Raw genomic sequence first — 13,981 nt, forward strand, 5'->3', positions numbered from 1 at the left:
CACCTTTAAATACAGAAGCAGCCAAAAGAAAAAAATGTAAAAAGTTTAAAATGCTCATCTTACCACTAAGTAACAGAAGTATATAGGCCAGATAACAAATTTACAGCAAGCAAGCAAAGGCCTTTCCTTCCTGTAAAGCTTTTAACAGATTTGATTCATCAGACATCAGACATCAGAGAGCCATGAAACCAGATAAAACTGATCTCTGCCTTTTCTACAGGCCTTTTTCTCTGGTTAATAAAAGCAGCTTTGAATATCGTTCTTTCCTCCTCTTTATTTTATATTCAGGTCACTGGTGACTTGATGCTATTTTGTTTGTTCATTGTTTGGCCTTTCTGAAATGCTGTTGTAGTTTAATCTGATATATATATAAAAAAAACAGGTCTGCACTTTTGTAAAGAGATCCTTTTCATGAATTGTATATAAAAAAAGAAACAACATCAGTATCAGGTCATATATCTCATGTACAATGCATTCATTCTTGCACAGTAATAGTGGAGTGACATTTTTATCTCATTCACCCTTAATGCTGCTCATGTAATGTTAACATTTTACACACAACTGCAAACACAAATCTTAGACACTTTAATCACACATGAGATAAGGCAAAAGCATTTTTATGATCTTGTGAAGTGCTTACATTAGTAAAGGAAGGTTGCAAAAATATAAAGTGCACGGGTGCTACTAATTGTGGCACATGATTTTGTACAAATTATTGTACTCTGTACATATCCTGCAATAACCATTTACATTCCTCATTCCTTTTTACTAATCACACTCACAGAACAGCATACTGTAATTTTTGTACACCTGTACCTAAGATTTTCACTCACCTTTCACACCTGTGTTAATGTGACAAGACAATAAAAGTGATTTGATTCATATATAATATTAATAGTTATCGAGTCACATAATTCTGACCACCAGCTAATATCCAGAGTAACCGCCGTGTGCTGCTAGGTTGCTAGGTTGTCACAGGTATCTGGAGCCATGCTGACTGCAGTGTATCCCACAGCTGCTGGAGGGGGTGTGGAGGAGGATCCATAGAGCAAACACGACCATCGACATGGTCCTACACATGCTCAATTGGGTTCAAGGCTGGGTTATTAGGGGGCCAGGGTACTACTTGAAAGTCTTGTTCATACTCTTCTAACTAATGTGGGACATTTCTAGCCTTGGAGTGACCATTACCATGTGGCATTGTCTTGCTGGAAGATCCCATCCACCCCAGGGAAGACAATCAGCATGTACTGTATGGGTGTACGTGATCTGCAAGGATGGATTCATACCCATATCGGTTGAGAGTGCATTCCACACCTTAAATACCCATCAAGCCAGCACACAAAATGTGACTTCCTTTATGAGCTATGTCATAATAAAGTGACTTGACAGTGTATACTGTATATAAAAGAGAAATTTTACTTCATTGAAATACATTTACCTCAAATAAATGTGTCTTGTGTACAATGCTTTCTCATAATTGGTCCCTATTATTCTGAAGCTGCTGTTTAGGCTCTTGTAAATATATGATATTCTTCACAATTACAATCTTACTTTCTACTATAAAGCATTATTAAATTCAGGTTTCTTCTCTAATTCTATCTGTCACAAGTTTTGCCTTAACATGCCACAAATTCCTTGGCTTCGCAGCTAACTGCACGGCCAAGAGAAAGTGATAATGAATACAGCAAATGGAATTCCCACCACAGCCGCACATTTCCTGGCATAGAGGTTGTTGTGTACTCAGTAGTGAAACACATTTGTACTAATCTTTGGCAGAACAAAATGATGAACATGTGAAATGACAAACATTGTTTATGATCGTTTGCACACTTTACAGCTGGCTGAATCAGGAGTTTTGGCTTCGTGTAGGCTGATTACAGCCCACTTGCCTAACTTTGAATTGGTACAGACCTCTTAACCGTTTGGTGTTTGCTTTAGTGCCTACTTACCGTTAATGTTACAACACATCTGATACCTCAAGTAATATTATGCAACAGCAGAGAACTGATAGCACAACATGTTACTGAGCCATAAAACAGGTCAAAACTGCTTTCTGCTTTTGTAACCTGCTTATTGCTGCAATTAATGAAAGCTGTTTAACTGTAACTACAGCATTTTAATCCTGGACATGTTAGCAAGAAGGTCCTGGAATCGATTCCCAGGTGGAGCAGTCCTGTCTGTGTGGAGTTTGCATGTTCTCCCCGTGTCTGTGTGGGTTTCCTCCCACAGTTCAAAGACGTGCAAGTAAGGTGAACTGAAGATACAAAATTGTCCATGACAATGTTCTGTCATGAAAGTAACCCAAGTGTGTAAAACATGACCATGATCCTAATAAATAATAAATAAATCTGCAATTTGAGCCACAGTAGCACTTCTGCTAATCCGGATCAGACACCATGGGCTTCATGTTCTCTGGCATCAATGAGTTTTGGCTACCAAACAACCTGTCGGTGATCTGTGGCTTGTCCATCTTTGAAACAAAGGACAATTAGCCCCTTGAACTTGACATCTGAGCAATAGAAAAATTGCTGGTCTAATGAATCCTGTTTTCTCCAACAGTCTGTGTGCATTGTTTGCCTGTGGAAGATATGGCATCATTATGCACTGTAAAATGATTCACCTTGCACCACACCGGAGACCACAGGACTCCCTCAGATATCTAGTGGACTCCATGTCTTGATGAGTCAGAGTTGTTTTGTTTTGAACATTTTGGCTCATCGGTGTACGTTGCAATGAATGTGTGCACTGAATCCATGTGAACTTTTGACTCCAGCTGTTTATTTTATGGCTGTACTGTCCTGTGTGGAGAGCGCTGTGACGAAATCCATTCTCGTAAGAGCAGGAAGAGAAAAAAATGACTGTACATAAGTACACAGAGCACTGATTCACTTTGCAGATTCTTGTGCAATCCTGTAATTTCTCCTCTTGTGATATATGTTTGAAAGTTTAAAGTAGTTAGAGTCATGTGATCAGAAGGGTGGGCCACTGCATATTAGATTTATTTAAGGGAAACGTGGGACTCACAGTTCACAACACACTGTTCAGCCTTGCAGAAAAGATCTCCAGCCCTTTAAAAGCACTAAAGGTACATGTGTTTGGTATCTGTGGTTCTCTCTTTACATTGTTTTTCTTTTTAAAGCAACTTAGCAAAACGTTCTCCTACATTTTTTCCTTGTTTTAACCATTACCATAAATTTGTACATGCAGAACAATGAAGACTCTGTTTGTGACTCTGGTTCTGGCCCTGCTGCTAATGACTGGTGAGTATGTTGGTGCACTGATTAATACTGACCAGGCATAGCATGATGAGCACTGACAGGTGAAGTGAATAACACTGATTATCTCTTCATGACGGCACCTGTTAGTGTGTGTGTGTGTGGGGGGGGGGGCTATATTATGCAGCAAGTAAACATTTTATCCTCAAAGTTGATGTTAGAAGCAGAAAAAATGGGCGAGTGTGAGGATTTGAGCGAGTTTGACAAGGGCCAAATTGTGATGGCTAGACGACTGGGTCAGAGCATCTTCAAAACTGCAGCCCTTGTGGGGTGTTCCCGGTCTGCGGTGGTCAGTATCTATCAAAATTGGTCCAAGGAAGGAACAGTGGTAAACAGGGTCATGGGCAGCCAAGGCTCACAGACGAGCTACTGTAGCTCAAATTGCTGAAGACGTTAATGCTGGTTCTAATAGAAAGGTGTCAGAATACACAGTGCGTCACAGTTGCAGGGGGACCAACACAATATTAGGAAGGTGATCATAATGTTCTGCCTGATCTGTGTATTTCATTGCTTTTACTGTCACACATATTCTAGAAATGTGTAATGGAATGAACGAAATTAAACAGAATTGTTAAAAGAAGGCCATTAAAGCAAGTTTAGCATATGACAGACAAAACAGAACCTAACTGTTAATCTTAACTGCTCACAAATGAAAACATGGCAAACTCCCATGCTAAATAGCTAGTGTTTTACAATACGAGGGCTGCGGGAAACCACAGTCAATTGCTTGTTTACCTTGTGACCACTAAAACCAAAATTATACTCTGTTTGCCTTTAAAGAACAAAACTACTGCAAATTCTAGATTCAAACTGCTGTTTGCAAACAGTAATGATGCTGCATGTGTTTTTAATGTTCATTGGTGCTTTTGTCTTTATTGTTACAGGTTCTGCCCTGAAATGCAACAACTGTATTTCAAAGGGATGTTATAACACCGTTGAAACATGCGGCTATAAGCAAGATGCCTGTGTGTCTGCCATAGCCAAAAACTTCCCATGTAGGTCTTATTTTTCTTATTTCTGTATGACTGTTTATTTTGCCACAATCCTTAGAGCAGTGCTTCTCAAATTATTCTTGTGACGAAATGTTTGAGCAGTTGAGGTTAAGGGCCTTGCTCAGGGGCCCAACAGTGGCAACTAGAACCGACAAGCTTCTGATTTCCAACCACTGAGCAACCACTGCCCAGAATAGTGTACAGAAAAAACAACTGTATAGAAAAAAAACATGATTTGATTGAAAAACAGTGAAACAATGATTATCCATACATTGCACCTTATACATTCTTTCCACCAATGACACACAGTGTATGGTAAGTAGCTGAACACTGCTTTTGATGATTTAGTTCTTTTGTTTCATCATCAATTGTAAACAAGTGTATAAAGTAAATGATGGATATTGAATTGCAGTATATGCTACCACATCTGTGGCAACAGTCTGATAAAAGGTCCTTCCTTGGCCAGAAGGAAGGGTCAGACAGACGTGTGGCCAACCCAGTACCTTTAGGATGAATTAGAAGCCTTATTGTGAGTCAGGCCTTCTTGACCAACATCAGTACCTGGCTTCACCAAATGCTCTTTTTACTGAACAATAAGAGTACAAGTTCCCACAGACACATTCCCAAATCTTGTAGGAAGCCTGTCCAGGAGAGTTAAGGCTGTTGTAATAGGCTGTTTGAAATGAGAGGACCAGCTCCATGTTAATTCTAGGGACGTCCTGGCCTGGAAACCCATGGCCAGGTGTCCACATACTTCTTCTTTTCCTGTGAAAGTCACAATCTCTCTTAAGAATTCTGTAGTACCTCCAAGTAAATAATAGGCCTATAATGTTATTAATTATGAATCTAATGTGATTATGTATTTCGGTGTGTATATATACATTACCAATAATATATTTTTTATCTCTTCAGTTACCTATTTCAGGAGATGCATCGCTATGTCAGACTGCTTTATTCTACAGGCCAGTAATCTCTTCAATGTCCGCTGCTGCCAGACAGATCGCTGCAATTAGATCACGATCGTGCTGAACCATCCTCATGTCTGTGTGATGATGTGGATTATATAATCAAGACTTCTCATGATTACTTTGTCTTTTTTTTAAAGAAACATATTCATCAAAATTAACAGCAATAATAAACAAGTTATTTTCTCTGTACTTGATCCTGCTACTGAAATTGTATTTTATAACTTTGGTTAAATTTATGTACAAAAAAAAAAAAACAAGAAAAAAAAAAAAGCTTTTGGTTTTCTTTTACAAACTTATAATAAATGTGTTTGAGATGTGTTCTGTTGTGTATTTATCATTCATCTATCTTTAATAGCTGCTACTTTTTCTTTACTTAAACACAATTTGGATTTAAGTTGTTGGCCCATGTTGTGGGAATTCAAAATAACCCTTAAAGATTGACACAGACAACTGGGGTAATGGTGAAAGCAAAATAATCAATTTATTACTCAGCTGAGGACCAATCTCATAATGCAAACGCTCACACAGCTTTACAGAAGAGAAAGGTGGATACCGTCTGCCCTGTCGCAGTATTTATACCTCGCTTTACTGCCCCTTCAGGATAACTGTTCTCAGCGACCCAGCTCAGGGACGACTTTCCACACCAAACTTGTTAATCATTCTACAAGAATAGTCAGCTTGTTAGGAACCTGGCGTACTTCCACAAGAATGCTTAAGTATCAAAACTGTGTGTGCCAAGGTCAACATATCTCTGGACCTCAGAAACCTTCCAAAAGTCTCTTCTACCTCTGCTAATTGAACTAAGAAAGCAGAATCTTATGAGTTTAATGCAAATAACTAATGAAATATACAATTTCCAGCCACACCCATTATCTTGTTTGTGTTATTAATCACACTTGCACATACTGCATAAAAGCAATTGAATGTCCATACAAGGTATGCTAATTTGACCCATTTCTTTTAACCAATAAAGACTACCAATAAAGCTATCACACTTCACCTACTGGAGTCACCCCAAAATGGCATTGTTACCAACTTGTGTGCTCACCAACTACAATAGGAAGCATTGCGATGACAGCTGTGTTCTTTTCTCAATTAATACATTCTCCCTTTTTCTCCTGATTTTTACCATGTCCAGTTTTTACCCAATTGCATTATGCTTCCTCTCAACTGGTGCTGACCCCCGCCCCGATAGAGGAGAGCAAACTGACACACATCCCCTCCGACACGTGAGCAATAGCCGACTGCATCTTTTCACCTGTACGAGTCGAGTTCATATGCCAATCAGCCTTGTGCACGGACAGACACACCCTGATCAGCATTATTCCTCTACTCTGTGCAGACGCCATCAATCAGCCAGCAGAGGTCGTAATTGCATCAGTTATGAGGTCCCTATCTGGCTCCCTTCCTGGATAAACAACAGCCAAACATTGTTCATATAGCTGCCCAGCCGGATGGCAGAGCTGAGATTCGATACAATGTATTTGAAGTCCCAGCTCTGGTGTGCTAGCGCATTTTACCACTGCACCACCTGAGGCGGCCTGCATTCATTATTTTTGATCTATTGTCAAGAACAGCATGAATCTGATCAGGGTTGTGGTGAGAGCATGTCAAAAATACACCCCAGACAGGATGCCTCTTGAAAGGTGGGCATTTACTCAATTAGTTACACCCAGGGGCAAATTTACATATCCAATAATGTTTTAAAAGGTCAGAGGAAATCAGTGCATCTGAAGCAAACCAATACGGGTACAGTGAGAACAGTGAGAACTCCCTTCGGTCACGTACTGAAAGCAGGGTTTAAACCAAGGACTCCGGGACACAGGTGCTGCTTTTCACAAAGACTTTTACACTATAACTGTTTTTTTTTTTTCCCACTGTTTGCCTATTACGAAATGTGTACACACAGCATTTTATGTAAAAACCTAGGTAACCCATGTATGTCTGCATTACTCTCTTATTAACTTTTATTTCTTAATAGTTTTTAATAATCATTATGGTGTCTGGTACTGCATGTATACAGCTGTATGGCATACATTTCCTTCCAGGTATAAGTAAAGCTTTGAATATAGTAAGTAAAAGCTCATGTTTGTTACAGTTTTTTCAGTCATGTGTGTAAAGCATTTGTAATGAAACTCATTTTTGGGAAAAACAAGAGAACGAATGAACAACCTGCTATACAGGAATAAAGAAGTAAACATGTAAAATTATTGTGCAATCTTGTATATTTCTCCCTTATGATTCATGTTTCAACCTCCAGAGAGTCTGAAGTCATGTGACCTGAAGGGGTGTAGTTCACCTATATAAAGGTAAACTAGTGGGACTCAGAACAGATACACGATCCAAGCTTGTGGAACAGACAAACTGCACTTCATCACTAAAGGTACGTAGGTTTAACATACTTGCTTGGCTGTACTTTTACATAATGCAACATCATTCTCTTGTTTCTTTTTTCACCCCCCTTTTTTCTTGCAGAAGAATGAAGACTGTGTTTGTGACTCTGGTTCTGGCCCTGCTGCTAATGACTGGTATCTTAAAGAACTTATTTTATTAAAATACCTGCTGCACATTTACAAATTCAAGTCTTAATAAACTACATTTCTTTTTGCAACCAGTAATGATGGTGCATGTGTTCATGTTGTAGTACTTTCAAGCTCACTAAAATGTTGCTTTTGTTCTTCATTGTTACAGGTTCTGCCCTGAAATGCAACCACTGCATTTCAAAAGGATGTAGAAACACCACTGAAACATGCAGCTATAAGAAAAATGCCTGTATTGCTGCCAGATTTACTACCTCCCCATGTATGTCTCTTTTTCATAAATTTTATGACTGTTTATTGTATAGCATATCTGGACTATATATATACCACTATACACCAATTAGGCATAACATTATGACCACCTTCTTAATATTGTGTTGGTCACCCCACCACCCAGTCGTCTAGTAATCACAGTTTGGCCCTTGTCACACTCGCTCAAATCCTTACGCTTGTCCATTTTTCCTGCCGAATATATCCCACCCACTGACAGGTGCCATGATGAAGAGAAAATCAGTGTTATTCACTTCACCTGTCAGTGCTCATAATGTTATGCCTGGTCGGTATGTGTATCACTACTTTACTAAAAAGACAAATGTGCAGTGAAACTGTACTGATAGATTTTCTCTCTGTTTATTTAGATGGCTATTTCAGGAGGTGCATCGCCATGTCAGACTGTCTCCTCCTACAGTCCAGTCCATACATGAAGGTCAAATGCTGTCAGACAGATCTTTGCAATGATTCAGCCCCAATTTAAATCAATCATGCCTGTGTGATTGATTGTGGCCAATAATTATCAATAATTATCAAGAATAGTAAATAATAGTAAATGCTCAAATGCTTGAGTCTGTGATTAGTACAGCTGGATTTATTGTAAGCCTTGTCAAATCCATGTAAAAAAAAATAAAAAGGAAAAATAAAAGGTCTGATATTCTTCTCTTCAACGTGTTTTAAATTTACTTTAATATTTTACAACTTGTAACGTGTTTTACAATTTAATTACCAATTCATATTTGTCTGAGACCACTAGTGAAATGATTAATTCTTTTAATACCTGAATATAATTGGATTTTTTAAATAACAAATCATGTTATCAGCTTAACAACTGAAGAAAAGGTTGAATAATCTAAAAATAGACATGCATTACAGAATTTCTCAGTATTTGGTATAGTCAGATCTATAATAGGTGAACAATATCTTCAAATACATAAACTTAAACAAGCTACAGAGAAGTGAAGGAAATCCACCTCTTTACTGTTATCTAAGCACCCCAGTTTTCCTGACCATTATGATTAGTTTGATACAATTGATTTCATACACGTGGCTGCAACAGCCAACATCAATAATTAGGAAGAGTGTCCACATAAATTTGGACATGTAGTGTACATTTATGCTGGAATTTTGAGCCATTTAAGGCTTTTTCTGTGATCTGAATTCTGGCTCTTAATATGCATAACTGAATTAGATGCCAGTCTTAATAAAGATGGGACATCTGGCATACAGGAACCTCTGGGAGGATCCCAGAAGAGGGCAGTGTTAGACCAAAAGTGGACATTATCACATTGTGTTTTGTTTATGTATTGCAGTTCAGGTAGGTATAGGATGAGGGGATTGAATTCAAGTGAGATCATTTACACCCAATTGGATGATGAATCTGGCACTGATAATGCCATTGTCAACAAGACACACGGTTCCTGGTTTCTTGTTCGAGAACATTGTGTACCAGCCAGTGCAACACAGTTGTAATATTGTAATATATTTATACAATTATTTTACAGGATTTAAATCTGGTGACTGAGAAGGCCACACCAGGATATTCCAGGACTGATTCAGTAACCTTTTCCCTAACCAAATCCATCTGTCTTCAATAGGAAGGATGTCCACATACTTTTGGACACAAGAATGTCTCTACTGTTTTCTTTATACTTGCTGTGTGATGAATCTTTCACGTTTTACTGCTGGTGTGATCTGGTGGTAGCCAATTTATACTCACCATCAGAGGGCATCGTTAGATCAACTGTTAAATGCTTCAGTTTGGACTACAGTGGTGTTCTGTGGACCAATATGGCTCGCAATTGATATTACAATTTGTCCCAAAGCTTTACTTTATTTACTGTGGATGAGGTCAGGGTTCTGTACAGGCCACTGAATACGATGCAAGAAATTAAGAGTTAAGGGTGTCGCTCATGGGTCCAACAGTTGTGACCAGTTGCGACAAGGTACATTCCAGTTCCTTGTATTTATTGAATATAAGTGCCAGTACTTTAGGGAATATCCACTACTGATTATTTTTATCACATTTACAGTATACAGTGTATCAAGATTTAATATAAACAGTCAAAATTGGCCAACAAACCAGCAGGGTTGGGTTTGCAACATGGATTCCAATCCATTAGAAGGTGTTCATTTATTCTATTATTAGTTTTTTTCTTTTTATTGTGTAAACAACCAAATTACTTTTACTTGCTAACAGGGAGCTACAAAGGCTTTATATTTAGTGTTTATTAAGCTTCCTAAATTCTGAGTTATGTATAGAATAGCTAGGGGGACAGTGGTAGCCTAGTTGGTAGAGCTTTGGGCTATCAACCAAAAAGTTAAGAGTTTGAATCCTAGCTCTGCCATTCAGCCACTGTTGGGCTCTTGAGCGAGGCCCTTAACCCTCTCTGCTCCAGGGGCACCGTACAATGGCTGATCCAAAAAACGAGCTGGGATATGCAAAGAAAGAATATTCCATTGTACTGTACATCTGTATATGTAAATATGACAAATAAAGACATTCTATTCTATATAATGTTAAGTCTTGCTAAGTAAACCATAATGGTGGACCATTTCCACTTAAAAGTTAACAATGTCAGCTTTACCCTGCCAATTTAGCAATGTGACTCAAACAAAGACCTCGTCCAGCAAGAGCTTAGTGGTACTTAAGCTCAGCTGATAAAAATCACTCACACACTGGTGATCTGACCAACATCAAGCCTGTAATCCACCTTTATAAGAGCTGAACTTGTATGTTTAATTGAAACAGTGTATCTGGATGATCTCAGATCTCGTCTCTAACATTCCATTCTCGTAGCTGCAGCCCTGTGATCCGCTCTGACGGATGGCGGTGTTCACACACTGATGTGATGAAACCTCCAGAGTGATGAGAGAGAGGAAGTAAGAGAGCGCTAATGCACCCCTGGTTTACTCTTTATGATGGTTTGGCCTCAGATGGCTATGGCTGCATTGGTCCTTTTGCATACGATCGGCCTGTTGCCATGGCAGCGGTGAGGAATCGGAGCGGGAGGAATGGTGACCCCACCGTAAATGAGCGAGACTTCACGTCTGCAGCCGTTACCATGGCGAGGATGGGAGGAGAGATATAGAACCAAGGGATTGGAAGATGTAATTGTGTTTCCTTCACAGCTTTCTTATCACTCAATTATCACAAACTGTGTACATATTACAACCTATTAGCAGTTTGTGTGTTTATTGGCTTGTAAATTGTGAATCAGACATTAGACTAGGTATCATAATTAGGTGATAATTAGCTTGGGGAAGGCCCTTTTTGTTTCACTTTGACTGTAGTTTATAAAGCAAGGTTCATCTCGACATGGTTTGCTATATTTGGAGTGAAGGAACTTCACTGTCTTGCACAGAGTCCTGACCTCAAGCCTTTGGGTAACAACTGAGTAGATCTTATGGTCACCCTGCAGTTTCAACTAAAACTTTCGACTTTACGGTTACGTCTTTCTGTGTTTGGAACACCTGTACTGGTTTTTAGTGTAAATCATGGTCTAGAATCCCCAAAAAGCACCACAGATGGACATGACTTGGCATTTTTTTTATTTAAACTCTCGTCTTGAATGCATGGATTGAATGCTAAATTATCTACACAGGTAACTCTGACTGAAACCACAGGGACACCTGCTGAGTTTCTGAGGTTATTGTATGTGAGTGATGCTGCACAACTCCACTGGAGCTGTCAGGTTTTGGCAAGCCTTTTGCTGTGCCCTTTTGGCTGGGCGCAGAGCAATTCTCACAGCTCTGTGAGAATCCAGAGATTGGCAAAGTGTCTATAAATGCGTTCTGTGAACTGTCAGCTGTGAAACAGTAAAAAGGTTTTACGGGCTGGGAACCAAGCAAATCGAAACAGGCCTTATGGGTGAAGTAAGAAACAGTGCAGATTGTTGATTGGTCAAATGCGTTAATCAGAGAATTGCCACTGGAGAGAGACAATACATGAACCATATTTAAAACCCTATGTTATGAAAAGAGGTTTAGGTGTATACACCAAAAAAGAAAGTTTGTGATACAAACCTGAACATGCTGAACATGTGCTGTTAGAAAAGTCAATATTTCTGAAAACGTGGGTTTATGATTTATGGATTTTGAAACGCCTTTTGAAGTAAATCATAATGTTATATCATTATAATACCTCTCTGCGTGTCTCACTAAAATGATACGGCGGCTGAAAACCTGTACGAAGGTGTTTCAGGGTGCATTATGAAACAGTTGCCATGGCAACAGCCTTTTCTGAGTGAGCAGCATCCATTCTGAACCAAATCCAAAACGACAGGTTCAATCTCATGCACTTCAGGCAGTTTCCTCTCCTCTGACCTGACACATGTTAGCCTGCTTTCAATCTTATAAAATCCTATTTCTAATTAATTTACCTTTTTAGAGAAAGTACCTCAAACAATTCCAAAATTAATGTGAACAAGGACTGCTCTGAAGGGGTGAACATAATCATTTGGGACATTCTTCCTTTAAAATGACCTTTATGAACGGCTGCACACAAAACAACTTAGCAACAATGGGCTTCTGTCACTGGACTATAGATGACCGAAATACACAATTCGGTTTTGGCTTTACTCCAAAGCTACAAGGTAACAGGTCCAACAGCTGAATGAACACATCATTCAGATTGTGTTTAAGGTGTTGTCTAAGCATCATAAGTGCATTAAGGAAGGTGAATAAACATGTTTAATGTGAACTTTGCCCTGCATTATGTATCATATCACAATCTGAGTTTGAAAGATCAAACCCTGGACCGTCTTGCTGTGAGGTGACAGTGCTACCCACTGAGCCGCTGTGCCACCCAAAACAGGCACTACAGCCTTTAGGTGAAATGTGCATCCAGTTAATGAAATAATGGGTAAAAATTGACAAAATGTCAAGACACTAGTGACACTATCTGTCCTGTTAATATTGGCAGTTTGTTTGTTTAGGTGGTTTATTATAGAGTCATAAATCCTGCAGGACGGAGTAAGAAGTTCTGAATTTAAATAAACATTCACCGATCATTCGTGCAAAGAGCTTGATTGATAGCTCTGGGAAATACTATACTGTAGTGCTGAGGGTGGGGAGGAGAGTAAGAGCGACTGTTAAAGAATGATTGTCCATCTGGCTCTGATTCAAGCGGAACAGATTAAAGCTTACGGTAAAGCAAACAGGAGTCAAAGCGTGCACCGTTGCTTCAGACTGAAAGCTCCATCAGGTTCCAACTTCTGATTTAAAACAGAATCCAAACACTGAATTCTTTCTCTTTATAGTAACTGAAATGTGAAGTGGTGGATCATGATAATTTAACCATGGACTGCATAATCTTGTCCACCCAGCAGACTTCAAAGATGAATCTAGCTCCTGGCACACAGAGCAGGATGGAAGGCTTGTCCAAGCAAACTACAAACACAGCCGGGCTTTCATGCTTTATTTAGCTTTACAGAGTTCAAAAGAAGGAGCATCAGAGAAGCTCAGAGCCTCAACTCCATCTAAAAAGGAAGTAGCTACGTGCTGCTGCAATGCTAATAATTATAATTATTGTTCATGGAATTCATTTATACAGCAACATCTCGATCCAAACTTAGCCAGTTTTAATGGCTAAGAAAATAAAACAAAACTAGGGTTATTTTTTTTATAAATATCTCCTCATTTAAAATTTTATGTTTATGCTCATTGGAAACACTTATATGCTCCCACCATTTTATATAAGCTGGAATAAACGATAAACAACATGCACCAGTTTGGCTGTGTATTAAACACTACGAACATACACTGATCAGGCATAACATTATGACCAAAACAGCCCTGACCCGTCGAGTCATGGAGTCTGAGACCTTTCTATCAGAACCAGCATTAACTTCTTTAGCAATTTGAGCTACAGTTGCTCGGCCAGCCTTTGCTCCCCACGTGCATCAATGAGCTTTGTCCGCCCATGACCCTGT

At 39.1% G+C, this 13,981-nt stretch overlaps 1 protein-coding gene across 1 annotated transcript; it reads left to right on the plus strand.

Moving 5' to 3' along the window:
- Positions 1-2,985: 2,985 nt before the first annotated feature.
- Positions 2,986-5,556, plus strand: LOC134302441 (CD59B glycoprotein-like). Its single transcript, XM_062987544.1, has 4 exons — positions 2,986-3,088; positions 3,211-3,263; positions 4,163-4,273; positions 5,183-5,556. Exons 2-4 carry the CDS (start codon positions 3,215-3,217, stop codon positions 5,281-5,283), a joined length of 261 nt encoding a protein of 86 aa, XP_062843614.1. The 5' UTR covers positions 2,986-3,088; positions 3,211-3,214; the 3' UTR covers positions 5,284-5,556.
- The last annotated feature ends 8,425 nt before the right edge of the window (positions 5,557-13,981 follow it).

This window comes from Trichomycterus rosablanca, chromosome 25 (genome assembly GCF_030014385.1).
Source record: "Trichomycterus rosablanca isolate fTriRos1 chromosome 25, fTriRos1.hap1, whole genome shotgun sequence".
In the NCBI taxonomy this organism is placed as follows: Eukaryota; Metazoa; Chordata; class Actinopteri; order Siluriformes; family Trichomycteridae; genus Trichomycterus; species Trichomycterus rosablanca.